Raw genomic sequence first — 14,416 nt, 5'->3', positions numbered from 1 at the left:
AATCAGTACCAGACAGGTACTTGAGGACATTCAGGGCCTATAGGTTTCCAACTATGAGTGATTAAATTAATAACATGGTTTTTAAAGATTAACCGCCAAATAAAAGCAAGTCTAAAATTTTGACAGAATTTTGGAAAGGTACCGCCTGATTATCCAAAGTCAAATACAAACCAGGAAATTTACAAGTTGTCAAAACTACAGCGGCACACTTAGGGACTGAAAATTTATATCCCCACTGCAAAGCTCACTGGTGGCAAGAATCAATGGCTGCTTTAACCCACCCACCAGAATATTGTGCATTAGGGGAAGAGTGCCAAATTAGACAATCAGCGGCATTCAGTGAATATTTAAGATTTCTTGGGATGAGAGCTGATGAAAGAATATCACTTATTTTGATACTAACCAAAGTGTGACTAAGCATATTTTCCTGAGGCACTCCGTTTTCTTGAATAAATATTTCCAACGTTACAATAAAGGCAGTTTGACAAGCAGTTCTGCCCTTAAAAAATTGTAAATAAAAATAGGCAAATGATTTTGTAATCAATAAGCACATAGCTTCATTGCTATACCCTGTTGCCACGTCTTTACATAGGCGATATGAATGTCCAAGGACACAACGATCATTAATTATTCTTTATTGGCAAGTGCCTCCAAAATACAGTGCTCCAAATTCATTCAGTGATCCAGTGAACTTCTGTATTTACTGACGCCGCAATGTCCATGATTTAAATTCTTCAACTCCTAAACAAAATGAAGCCTAGTATTAACCACTCGATCAATGACCATACACAGACAAGAAGCAAACACAATAGGACGAAATGAAGTGGGATTCATAAGACAATAAGCCTGTTTGGGTATCACCAGGACGTGGGCAAATTGCCGTGAGTTTGGAAACGTTTGGACGCCCAAGCTCATCATACAATGGTAACAACTTAATCAGGTTGTCCTGATTTAGATGCTGGATCATACCATACTGTCAGGATTCCATAATATAATAATACAAATAATAACAGACAGGAACACAAATGTGTAGTCTTAAAGGTAGGCAAGTTAGGTGGGAAAGGAAATGTGTTTGTGATTTCAGTGGGAAAGGAAATGTGTTTGCATTTCTGTAAGGAACGCCAGATGCACACTGTGTCACAGGACACGCTACATGCACAAAGACACACGGGCTTCTCAAACATTCAAAGATGTGTCCAGTACACGTGACACAATCCCTCCTAGACATGGAAGGAAGGATTAGAGAGTCAGAAGGGGGCAAGCGATAGTAGCGAGAGGTGGTAAAGAGAAGAGGGGTCCAGCGAGAACTTAGCTAGTACATATACGCTCCTGTGTAATACACACAATGTTCAATTTAAACTTTCCCTTGAAGATAATAAACTACAATCAAGACCCTGTATCCATCTTTAACTTCTCCTGTCTTCGACTACATGATAACTAAAATCAGTCTCAAGATTCACATATTTTAGGGTCAAGATTTACATATTACAGTTGGTGGCAGTAACATATGACCCGATGCCTACAAACCATCACTTCTACAATCAGTTAAACACAAGCGAGTATACAACCACAACGAATACATCACATGAAGAAACACAAGTCAAGCAAACGAAGAGCGAGATAAGACCACCTAACCCCAACCCTCCTCTCAACAATCGCCCCCCCCCCACCTCCGTCTCCACCACCAAGCTGACGCAGGAGTGCAGAGGTCAAGACAACGGCAGCAAATACCGAAGCCCACATTCACAAATCATCTTACTCAACTTTCTTCACTCAGGTTACTCATCACTACGGATTTACTCACCACAGCTACCAGAGTGTGAAAAGTCAACGTTGCTGTGCGTGTTTGCTGAGACGATGCCACGTCCATCAACGTGTGTCCGACACCATGCACCTCTCACCCACTGCTCGTTTCTCATCCTTATTCACACATTCCTACTTGTACTCATTTATTTCCAACAGCTATTGAGTGGGAATTCGACGTTGTATGGTGAGGTTAGACTATGACTAAGGCTATTTCCCATTGCAATCAACAATGAGATCATCAAGCCCTGGAAATTCCGGGAGTAATATCACCTATCAACACAGCCCTGGAACTACGGAGAGTGAGATCGTCTATCCACACTGCACTTACCTAGCAAGAGTGACATCTGTCAACACGTCTCTCAGAGTGACATCATCTGTATCAAGTGGGTGTGATTATACTTTACTTATTTCTTCCCAGTGCTTTGAATTAAATACAATCACCTCCTTTACTAATTTATATACATACATTTATATACTTAATATCTTTCATGTATTACCACTCACTGGCTCATCTATTCAGTTAAGACATAATTAAAAGATATGTTTCATAACACCATACCCTAGCAACATGCGTTCATTTTAGCTGAGTGATATGACCGGGATATTTTTGTCACCACCAGTGTTAATGCCAGATGATACACAGTTAGCGGCCACTGAGAATCCACAATTAGGAGAACAACAGGAAAACAATTCCAATCCACAAAATTCTCCACAAAGTAAAGATAAAGAAACAAATACATAATTTCTAGATGATATTGATGATTATTGGCAAACTCCTTCTGATGTAGCAAGTGAAATCTTTGACTTGCATATCTATGAAAATATACTTAACAGAGTTCATCGATAAGGTGAAACTTATTCCACTATTCCTTCACACAACAAGAAACAACTCCAAGTGCATCTAACAAAGCAACCAACCAAAATGAATAGCACAGGCAATGCCAGAAATCAAACATCCCCACCTCATGTTTACGTTTATCATGAGGATAAAAACATCCCAAAAATCTCAGGCACAGAAAAACATCGCATTGATGTAATGTCACTGATCAACCAAAGCGAACATCTCTTCATAAAGAGGCACGTAATGGATGAACATTACAAAATTGCAATATTTTCTTCCTGGATTAATCAGGAGAAATGCCCGGCATGTGATTTGCTCAGGTCAGACAAACTTCTTCGAGCTAAAACATATGATGAGTTTAAAGCAGAATTCCTGAAGATATTCTCTGGAGGTATAAACTTTTTGCCAGGTATAATTCCAGAAATACATAAGATTGTCGATCTTATAAAGGAACACACAACAAACCATGTGCTATGTGAAATCACAGGAGATGTCTCTACAATTAAAAGAACATTATTAGCTACTTTAGAAAACTCAAACTGGATAACAGAAGATGGAAAGATGTCGGCAGAGCTTCTAGTAGACATCATAGGTTATGTAGCTTCCTTGTGTAAATTACCTGATAGGACCCTCAAAATAGCTAAGACGATCCCATACACCCCAGGTATGAGCTTGCTAGACTCTATGAACGAGGTAGAGATGAACTGTAGCAAAGCAGGGGTGACCGAAACACAATCACATTCCACTAGAATGAGAGTGCCTAACACAGTATCAGCCGTGAAAACAGCCACAGTTACCCAAAACAAAGAACAAAATCAGTGGCGCACCTGAGGGGGGGGCGGGGGGGCTGTTTGAAACTGTCCCTCGGGCCCCCAATTGAAGGGGCCCCCAAAAGTCCTAAAAATTTATAAGCTAATTCATATATATATATATATATATATATATATATATATATATATATATATATATATATATATATATATATATATATATATATATATATATATATATATATATATATATATCATCCCGACAATCCAGGCTGAGATATTAGATTAGTTTTGAGAATGAGGGGGGCTAGGTTCTTTGCGGGTGCGGGGGCCCCCCTCCAGGAGGGGGGGGGCCCGCAAAGAACCTAGTCTCCCTGGGGGTCCCCGCAAAGAACCTAGCCTCCCGGGCCCCCAAATCTCTAGGTACGCCCCTGAACAAAATCGATCGTGACCCGAAAACAGACACAACAAACAACCACACGCTTCAAGGCAGTGTCCTCAAGCACCAGGTCACAGGGAGTCACACAAGTTTGCACGCAGTCCGAGCAGAAGTCGCGCCACAGATACCACTAAATATGGGAAGTTATCCTGAGGATCACATTCGGGAGATAGGTCGACTCTATGTTATTACTGTGCGAACCAAGGACACACAAAGAATGAATGCTTTATCAAAACAAGATAAACAAAAGGCGCAAGGGTGTGATCCATACTGTAGGCATCACCGGTCCCAAGGTCACTGGACAAGCAATTGTAAGAGTTGAAAAACTAGTTACCATTTTCAAATCCGGGGAAGACAGTCACGACAAAAAACGATCGATCGTCAACAAGATCAAGTCTAAAATTCACATAGGAGGCATGTTGGGAAGTAAGTGTATCTTGATACCAGCTGTATGTGAGGATCAAAACGTTTGTTCTTAGACACAGGCTCTCCAGTGAACTTAATAACACAAGAAGAATTAGAATTTTAGAAATAGGAAAGTAACTTCTCTGGAAGAATCTGATTTAGACTTATATACAGTAGACGGCAAATAAATTGCAGTTAAAGGCATGATATGGTTAAACATCAGTTTCACAGAGACTACAAGATCAATTTCTGCATTTTTCTATATTGTTAAAAACTTAGCAATAAAAGCTGATATGTTGCTGGGCTTAAGATCCATGAGAACAGAGAAAATAACTACTCCCACAAATGAATGGAATAGACTTTGGTAATGAATTCATAGAAGAATTAACATCAGAACTCTCACCGATTAGTAAAACAGGACCAAAAAGAATTGGAAATATTAAAAGCCTAAACAAAAATACACAAACAGACGAGTGTATGGATCCCCTCCCCCCCCCTCCCTTCCCGCCTGCTGGACTGGAGACCGAGGTAACAGTACTGACTCACCAGTTTTTCCCGCCCATCTCAGCAATGATTTAGTTATTCTTCCTAACTCCTACATGAAAATTACCATAAACAGCAAATTAAAGAATGGTATTGTTCTTGTCTTGGAAGAATTATGTGAAGTGACAGGACTGTCAGTAGAAAACGCATTATATCTGATGAATAACGATGGGCAAACTCAGGTTTTCCTAATTAATTACATGAATGGGGAAGTACGGTTGAAAAAGGGGACTTGTATAGTTAATACTGAAAAATGTTCCGCCCCGTGATGGAGATAATTTTAGCTGGAATGACAAGTAAGATAAAATCTATGGATTGAGAAAGCATAAAAGAGAATTTAATTCACTCAGGTGAATTTGATGAAGAAACTGATTTGTTAGAATTGTTGGAAAAACATCGACAATCGGTAGCATTACCTGGAGAACAATTAGAGTGTACTAACCTGATTAATCACAAGATTAATGTGCACCCAGACACACAACCAATTTTTGTACCTGCCTATAGAGTCTCATAATCACAACGCACACTTGCGAACTAGTATGTCGATGAAATGCTAAAATTTGGCATTATTAAGCCATCAGTCTCCCCGTGGGATGCCCCATTATTTTTCGTGCCCAAACGAAATGGAGAAATGCGTGCGGTTGTAGATTACCGTAAACTAAATCACACAATCTCAGATCGGTTTCCCATGCAATTGCTAAGTGACGTCCTGCAAAATACTGGACCAGAAAATAATGTATTTTCCACAATCGATTTGCTTAATGGATATAACCAAATAGATCAGGAGTCACGTAAATACACTGCTTTTTCCACAAATAAAGGACATTACCAATACAAGATAATGCCAATGGGTCTGAAGACAGCACCAGGCACTTTTCAACGTTTGATGAATTACGTATTGACCAGAATTCTAGGACATGGAATATTCTTCTATCTTGACGACATAATTATCGCAACTAATGATATAAAAGAACATCTCCAGAAAATAGACCTACTCCTACAAAAACTTGGTGATGCTGGTTTAAAGAATAAGCTTTCTAAATGCAAATTTTGCTTTAAGGAAATAAAATTCTCAGGCCACAAACTGAATGCAGAGGGGATCCATACATCTGATGATAAAATACAAGCGGTGAGGGACTTCCTTGAACCAACTACGATAGACGAAGTTAGACAATTTTTAGGTCTGGCAGGTTATTATAGGTCTTTTATATAACAGTTCTCTCATATAACTCTTCCTCTATTCCAGCTGCTCAAAAAAGATGCTATATTCCAATAGAGAGAAGAACAAAAACAAGCATTAAATTAATTAAAAAATAAACTTACAAATGCACCATGTTTGGCATATCCGGATTTCACAAAACCATTTTTAATTTGCACAGACGCATCTATTAAAGGATTTTGTGGCTGTATTAATGCAAGAAGATAAGAGAGGAAAGAATCAACGAATTGCATTTGCCCGCAGACAAATAAAAGGTGCAGAGAAAAATTATTGCACTACGGACTTAAGAGGCACTTGCAGTGGTTTTTGCATTACAAAAGTTTCGAGATTTGGTATATGGTTACGAAATTCATTTATTCATCGACCATAACCGCTAATGGGTGTGTTCAAAGAAAAACTCCTGCCTGGGAGGAGAGCAAGTTGGAAATATACAGTTGAAAACTACAATGTACACATTCATTACATACAAGGCAAAATGAATCTAGTAGCTGATGCATTATATAGGAACCCGAGGACAATTCATGTCGCGGCATTAGATCTCAAAGGAAATATCCCAAACCATGATGAAATCGCAAAAGCAAAGACTTGATCCAACGTGGTCTAAAGTTATATACAAGTTGAAAAGTGGAGATGATATGCAATTACCCTAGCTACATATACCACTAAAACTATTCACAGTAATCAATAATGCCTTATACAGGATCAACCCAGGACAACCGAAATGCTGAAGAAATAATAAACAATTGGTGGTACCTAAAGACATGATACCCCAAGTATTACGAACGATACACGATAACCCACATGCAGGACATCCTGGAAAAGATAATACATTCAAACAAGCCCAATTGTTATATTACTGGCCTTCATTACGAAAAGATATAAACAATCATATAGATAGATGTGAATCATGTGCAAAACACAAAGGCTACCCGATCACACTGCACCTATAGGTAATTACCCGGTACCACATCGACCGTGGGATGTTGTCACGGCTGATTTACTCTAGTTATCGTTATCATACAATAATAACCAATACCTATTCGTAGCAACAGACTATTTCTCACGCTATTTAATTTTAGCCTCAATTAAGAAAAAGAAAGCAGAAACAGTAGCAAAAGCAATATTAAATAATGTCATATGTTGCTTCACGACCCCAAAGTTACTAATAAGCGATAATGGAGACGACTTTAACTCTGATATCTTACAAGAAATATGTAAACATTACACTATCAAAAAGTTTAACGTTTTAGCCTATCACCTAGCATCTAATGGGTTAGTAGAGAGACAAAACAAAAAAGTATTAGATGTACTACGACACATTCTTAATGAAAATTATGAAAGCTGGGATGATTGGATTCCCAGAGTAGAAGCATCAATTAATGGATCTATAAGTAAGTCTATAGGAGACACACCACATTCCATTAGCTACGGGACTGATAAAAAATTATCATATGGAATTCTAGAAGGCAAAAATCTGCCCATAATAACTACGATGATTACCCTAAATGATTACCCTAAACTCCGTTTACGTGAATTCCAGGATATACATAAGAGTGAAAAAACAATTATCAATGTCCAAGGAAGAAATGACGGAGGCATTCAACAAAAGGGCAAAAGAATAAACAATCAGCCTAGGAGACACTGTCTATGGTATCATTCATACGAGAGACAATAAATTATTCCCCAAATTTGAGGGCCCATACGGAGTAATTAACATGAGAGCAAACAAAGTTGTAATTAGGTCACTGTCAAGTGGCGAAGAAAAACAAATTCATGTTGACCATTTAAAACGAGTCCCAAGGGAATTACCCGATAATTGTGCAACCTCGGATACCACCGAAAAACCGAACGTGACTCGTGAAACCAATCAAGAAGACAAAAATAATTACAAAAATAAACTGAGGTTGCATACCAAATAAACAAACATAGGTGCAACTGTTCCTAAAAATTCTACAGTACAACATTTACATTATTTAGACATCGATTTAAACTCCTTCTATAAATGAAATAACAAGTAAGTTATTGTTCTCCATTAGCTAACCGTAACGCACATCATCAAGATCATCGACCACAGCATGACTAGATTAGGAAATTAATAGATTTTTCCTTTTCGGTGGGTAACGATGAAGGGACTTATACCAAGGATTCTCCTATACATAGCAAGAAGATATGCTCACTTAGACCCTCAACATATAGTACGGCAAGGATGCCTCATAGCTCCAACGGCCACGGCGTCAATCATAAAGATGTCGTGAGTACTGAAATCAGTTTGGATTATTTATACGAATTATCTACTTACTTGGAGAACATTGCCAAACTACTAAGAACCCTGGACTTTATGATAGGAGGCTATGTTTCAGAAGCTCATAACACAAAAGGAGTGAGTGAAATAGTGAAGTTAGCGAAATGGAAGATAGAACAGGCTAAGTTCGTCATGTTCATCATGGTCCAAGATCTCCCATCTCATGGAACAGAGGTACTGAGTGACACAAACAACATCACACGTACTCGCCAAAGGCGCGGTTTGTTTGACCTGGGTGGTGCAGTTCTTTGGAACATCTTTGGATTGGCTACAGAGGAAGACGTTCAAGAAATAAACAACAAATTTAATAAAATAGCTCGGGTACTAACATATCAAAACAAGTTCGTCGCCAGACAAAACTCAGTAATGAAGACAATCGTAAATAATCTAAAAAAAGACAGAAAGTATAACTCACCAGAATGTGGACAAATTAAATGCCATGGAAGGGACCAGAACATTTTTCCAACACTTCTCCATCATCACGGAACACATTGACACAATTTTACTCCAATTAGACAAAACTAGAGTTCGTTACAGGGCATTTATGCAAGGCATTGCGAATGCCGGTAATGGCAATATCACAACTGACCTACTTCCAGTTCATGAGCTACGTCAGATAATTAGTCAAGGCATACATAAACATAGTTTGAAGCCTTTGTTCCGGAGTAGAGATTGCATGTTATATTATCTATATTTAGAAGCAACATTAACACTAACATCAGTAGTATTTCATGTACCATTCATAAATGTCGACCTGTTCACAGTGTATCGAGTATACCCTTACCCTTCTAAGAGTAACACTTTGGTCATCATCAACATCGACTCAGACACCGAACTCATCATGGTCACCAAGAGATGGACACTTTTGCCAGTGAATCAACGATGAAAGTGCCGTACATTTTTTACGTACAGTTCACCTTTGTCCTGCGTACATTTTCACATTTAAGCCTACTGAAACTGTCCCTCGTGATATGGCTATCGTAAGAAATCACGACATTCATCACCACTGCAACTTCACACTTGCTCCAAATAAACCTATACACCATCAGTGCATCGAACATTCACAGTTTTTTTACATCACTCATAACACATCAGTTTACATAATCTATCCAGATATACCACCATCTCATACTTCAGCATCAGGATTATACATAGCACCAGACTACTGTGCGGTACTTACACCATCCATGTCCACTTTATCTACCATCAATCACTATGCCCTCCTCATACACACAAATATTTCCATCCTCTACCTAACATGAATTTAAACATGAGCACAAGTATTAAGTTGACTTCACCTAAGTTTGAAACCGTACAACTAATCAATGAAACAATGAAGCCCTGGGAAGAATTGAGTTTGAGTATGTTCAACCTATATTATATGTATAGCCCAGCACCTACTGTCTTTATAATCTTCTCCATTGTTTTTGCAATAGTGCTGTTCGCAATGCAGAGAATGCATGCAAGAATTGCAGACTTGGAGCCAGTATTTACTGGAGGCAGAGTGAATATTCAAGTGAGAACCCCTGTATGAGGTGTACATATTTTGTATATAGTATTAATTTTATAGAAAAAAAAAAATGGGGGGGCGACACATGATATAAAAGTACATAATTCTTATACCAGTACATTATATCTATATACAATACAAATTTATTAATAGCTCTTACTATAATCTTAACTTTGAACTGTTTTTTGCGAAAGCTTTGCCATTGCACTTGACATCTCAAAGGCTTTCGATCGAGTCTGGCATAAATCTTTAATTTCCAAACTGCCGTCTTTCTCTTTCTATCCTTCTATCAGTGCCTTCATTTCTACCTTCCTTTCTGGTCGTTCTATACCCGCTGTTGAAGACGGCCATCGTTCTTCTCCTAGGTCTATCAACAGTGGTGTTCCTCAGGACTCTGTCCTACCACCAACTCTCTTCCTTTTATTCATCAATGACTTTCTAAGCTGTACATCTAAACCCATCCACTCATACGCTGATGACTCCACCCTTCACCTTTCCATTCGGTTCCCGCAACGTCCATCTCAGCAGTTATTTCAGCAAACAAGGGATGAGGCTATGTCACACCTAATGTCTGACTTGGCTCGTATCTCTGACTGGGGTAAAAATAATCTGCTTGTTTTTGATGCATCAAAGACTCAGTTCTTACACCTACTAACGCGACAAAATCTTCCACAAGTGTACCCACTAGCGTTTAATAATATTCAGCTTAATCCTGCATCATCCTTGAACATGCTTGGGGTTTCATTTACTCAGGACTTGTCTTGGAAAGATCATATTACATCTCTTGTAAAATCTGCTTCTAAGAGATTAGGTGTGCTAAGCCAACTCTGTTTCTTCTTTATCCATGCACAATTGTTGACTCTATACATGGGTTTTATCCGCCCCTGTGTAGAGTACAACTTTCATGTGTGGGGAGGTTCCCCACATACAGCTCTTCTCAATAGGGTGGAATCAAAGCCTTTTTACCTCACTAACTCTCCTCCTCTTACTGACTCCCTTCAACCTCTGTCTCTTCACCGCACTGTTGCATCTTTATCTCATTTCTATAGTTACTTCAATGGTCACTGCTCCACTGAACTGTCTGCATGCATTCCTCCACCTCTACAACGGGTGCGTAGCATCCGTCCAGCAGCAAACTCTCATCCCTTTTCTGTCCAACTCTCTAATGCAAGAGTTAACCGTTACTCTCAGTCTTTCATTTATGCAACAGGTCAACTCTGGAACTGTCTCCCTCTGTCTGTATTTCCTGCTTCCTATGATCTCCAGGCTTTCAAACGCAGTGTGTCCAGGCATCTCGAAATGATTGGATATTGAATTTGGCTCTCTCTTGTATTTTGTTTTTCTCTTGGAGGGAACAGTTATTGCAAGCTCGTGGCCTTTGGCTCCTTTTTCCTCATATATATATATATATATATATATATATATATATATATATATATATATATATATATATATATATATATATATATATATATATGCCTGTTATAAATACACATTATACAATATGTTATACAATATTCTATAAACAATTTAACTATAGTGCATTTGTTCAATTGTGTATACAATTTGTTTAAAATGTATTATGTTTCTAGAATAGGATTTGGTCAGTACAATATTATCATGAATATTATGTCTATACAATATTATAATCATTATTATGTGTTAACAGATTAGAGTGTGTCACTGATGAATGCTGTCAGAGGATCGCCAGCTGGCGTAGCCAAGCGATGTCAGGACTCCATATTATAATAATACAAATCATAATAGATAAGAACACAAATGTGTAGTCTTAAAGGTAGTCAAGCTAGGTGGGAAAGAAAATGTGTTTGCGATTTCGGTGGGAAAGGAAATGTGTTAGCATTTCTGTAAGGAATGCCTGATGTGCACTGCGTCACCGGAAACACTACATACACACAGACACATGGGCTGCTCGAACATTCGAACATGTGTCCAGTACAAGTGACACAAGCCCTCCTAGATAAAGAAGGAAGGATTAGAGAGTCAGAACAGGGCTAGCGATAATTGCGAGAGGTGGTAAAGAGAAGAAGGGTCCGACAAGAACTTAGCTAGTAAATATACGCTCCTGTGTAATACACACAGTGTTCAACTTAAACTTTCCTTTGAAGATAATAAAATACAATCAAGACCCTGTATCCATCTTTAACTTCTTCTGTCTTCGACTACACGATAACTAAAATCACTCTCAAGATTTATATATAGGGTCAAGATTTACAATACGTGATTGTATCTGGTCCAGGACTGGTGTCTTTACATGATTTCAGGGCAAGAATTTCATCTGTCATAAACTGTTGGTTGTATAGGGAGTCTAGGCCTTCTGTGGCAAAGACTATTATCTGTAGCTCAGCTTTGCATTTATGATCTTGAAAATGCACATCTTAATTGGCTGAATTTCTCACATGAGCAAAACTCCTGATGAGGATATTCGCTGCGTCCACGGGATAGATGTTAGTATCGACACAGTGGTGACAGGGAAAGGCTTTTATTAGTTCCCTACCGATCAAACCGGTCGGGGACTGTTTGTTTGCGAGGTTCTGTTTGTACGTCCGTTGGTACATCTACAATTTTATGTCGACTTTGTAACTTTCACATGCATTGACAGATTTTACTATAACTTCACATAATTGTTCCCCAAACCATGACACCATGTTGCATGCAACAACCAGCCATCTACTCTCAAGGTCAGGGTCACACTTGGTGGTCAGACAAGGTCTGGTGCTTTCATACTTAACAGCCATAGCTACATTAGCGTCCACTCTGTAACTTACACATGCATGGACAGATTTGGATATATCTTCACACAAGTGTCCCCCATACCATGGTGGTGTGTCACGCGCAACAACCAGCCGCCTACTCCCAAGAGTCTTTACATACCCATATTCTGTACACAATAGCTACATATATATTTCTATCATACGTTGTATACACAGCACATATGTATAGTTATCTGTTAGGGTACTTTCGATTGCATGACAATACTTATTTCACTTCTTATCTAATATTTTAATAATGGAGCACACATTGCTGAGTGCGATAAAACGATTCATTGTGGACACAAAAGACGGCCAGGAGCCACATTTAGTCCTTCTATTTATTCTCCTTGCCTCAGCCCTTGCTTCTTTGCATGCAATAAAATTTCCTCAGTTGGCTGTCAAAAATCCTGTATCTACTATTGCGTTTTCTTAATGCTTGTCGGCAATCCTGCATCCACCAATGAGCTCTGTGCTTCACATGAATCGGAGACGTCTTAGGAATGTCAACCTCAGCCACATGTAATATCGAAATGGTTAAAATTTGGACTTCCACATCTATGGTCTCCCAAATATACCTAACTTGGCAATCATTGAGAAGGATCCCCAGTCTGCTTTCTTACTGTTAAATTATGGAAGTGAAGCAGCCGGAAAAATGGTTCGTTTATGAAGGAGATGGGTAAATACTTACTTCCCACGGAGTTATCACAAGGATAACATGAGAAATTTTGATGTATTCCTGGGGAGGCCAGAAATAAGTCAATGACCGAATAATTACCATTAGGATCATCTACACGCATTGCTCTACAATCATTCAGACAACAGAGGATGAACCGTCGAATTAGTTCAACTACTTGTCCCCTATGACCATCGATCCTCAAGCTACCCCGTTGTTAGTGACGGGTGTTAAAGTCACCAACAACGAAGATGTTGAAAAACTGAATTTAAAGCATCACTGTCAATGGGGCCAATTGATGGGCTGTAAAGAGAACAAATGGACAAATACGTGTTATTACATCTTACTCCTTATGCTACAGCTTCCAGAGTAAAATTTAGAATCACTTCTGCTCGTGGGTGTTATTTGTGAGTTTATATGGCAGCTCTGTGACCACAATATCTTCAACACGAGTGGTAGTGTTTGAACTGTGGAAAATCAGGGTAATCCGCAAAGCACGTCACCTATAAACAAATAACATATTGTCTGTGCGTAGATAGGAAAATTGATGTCTTGTATTTTTTATTCCCATGCATCTTACAATTCCACTGTAACATAGAGCATGTGACGGTTTAAGATTTTCTAGGCAGGCCATTGTCGTTTGTTATTTTATGCTGCCTGGAACCAGGCGAGTTTCAACTGGCGAACCTATCCCGGTGCTTACAAACAGAAACCTCCATGTTATCATCAACTACAAGACACCCAGCTTCCCATAGGAAGACGCTAGCTTTTCCGTCTCTCGCAGCAGGAGCAAGAACATGAGGACGTGACTTCTTTGAAAGCGTGGTCAAATGAATCATATCAGAATTGTCGGACTTCGGTTTAGGCTGTACTGACTGAGAAGCAGCAGCAGCCCTTGAGTAGGAAGTAGTGACAGAGATATTGATAAGAGAACTGAACTGGATGAAGGGCTTAGACGAAGAGGCAGAGCGAGTGGCATGAGTAACAGACAAGGTCAGTCTGTATCTCGACAGAGAACATCATAGGACTGAACATCACTGGCAAAGCACTGGGCGTACTCGGTGTTGGAGTTGCAAGCAACGCCCTCACCTTCTTCATAGTTTTGTAGTAAGAAATGTCCTCTGCCACCTTCTCAGT

General features: G+C 39.0%; 1 protein-coding gene across 1 annotated transcript in view; it reads left to right on the top strand.

Moving 5' to 3' along the window:
* The first annotated feature begins 8,229 nt into the window (after positions 1 to 8,229).
* The window catches only part of LOC145406265 (QRFP-like peptide receptor), a 197,502-nt gene continuing 191,315 nt past the window's right edge, over positions 8,230 to 14,416 (top strand). The window contains exon 1 of the mRNA XM_080277440.1: positions 8,230 to 8,527. Within this exon, the coding sequence (XP_080133566.1) occupies positions 8,230 to 8,527 (298 nt within the window). The remainder of the gene's footprint in view (positions 8,528 to 14,416) is intronic.

Source organism: Coenobita brevimanus, chromosome 8, assembly GCF_032717465.1.
Source record: "Coenobita brevimanus isolate Jiangsu-jjx chromosome 8, ASM3271746v2, whole genome shotgun sequence".
Taxonomy (NCBI): domain Eukaryota; kingdom Metazoa; phylum Arthropoda; class Malacostraca; order Decapoda; family Coenobitidae; genus Coenobita; species Coenobita brevimanus.
Note: the sequence above shows the minus strand (reverse complement) of the source record. Positions and strands in the feature narration are given on the sequence as shown.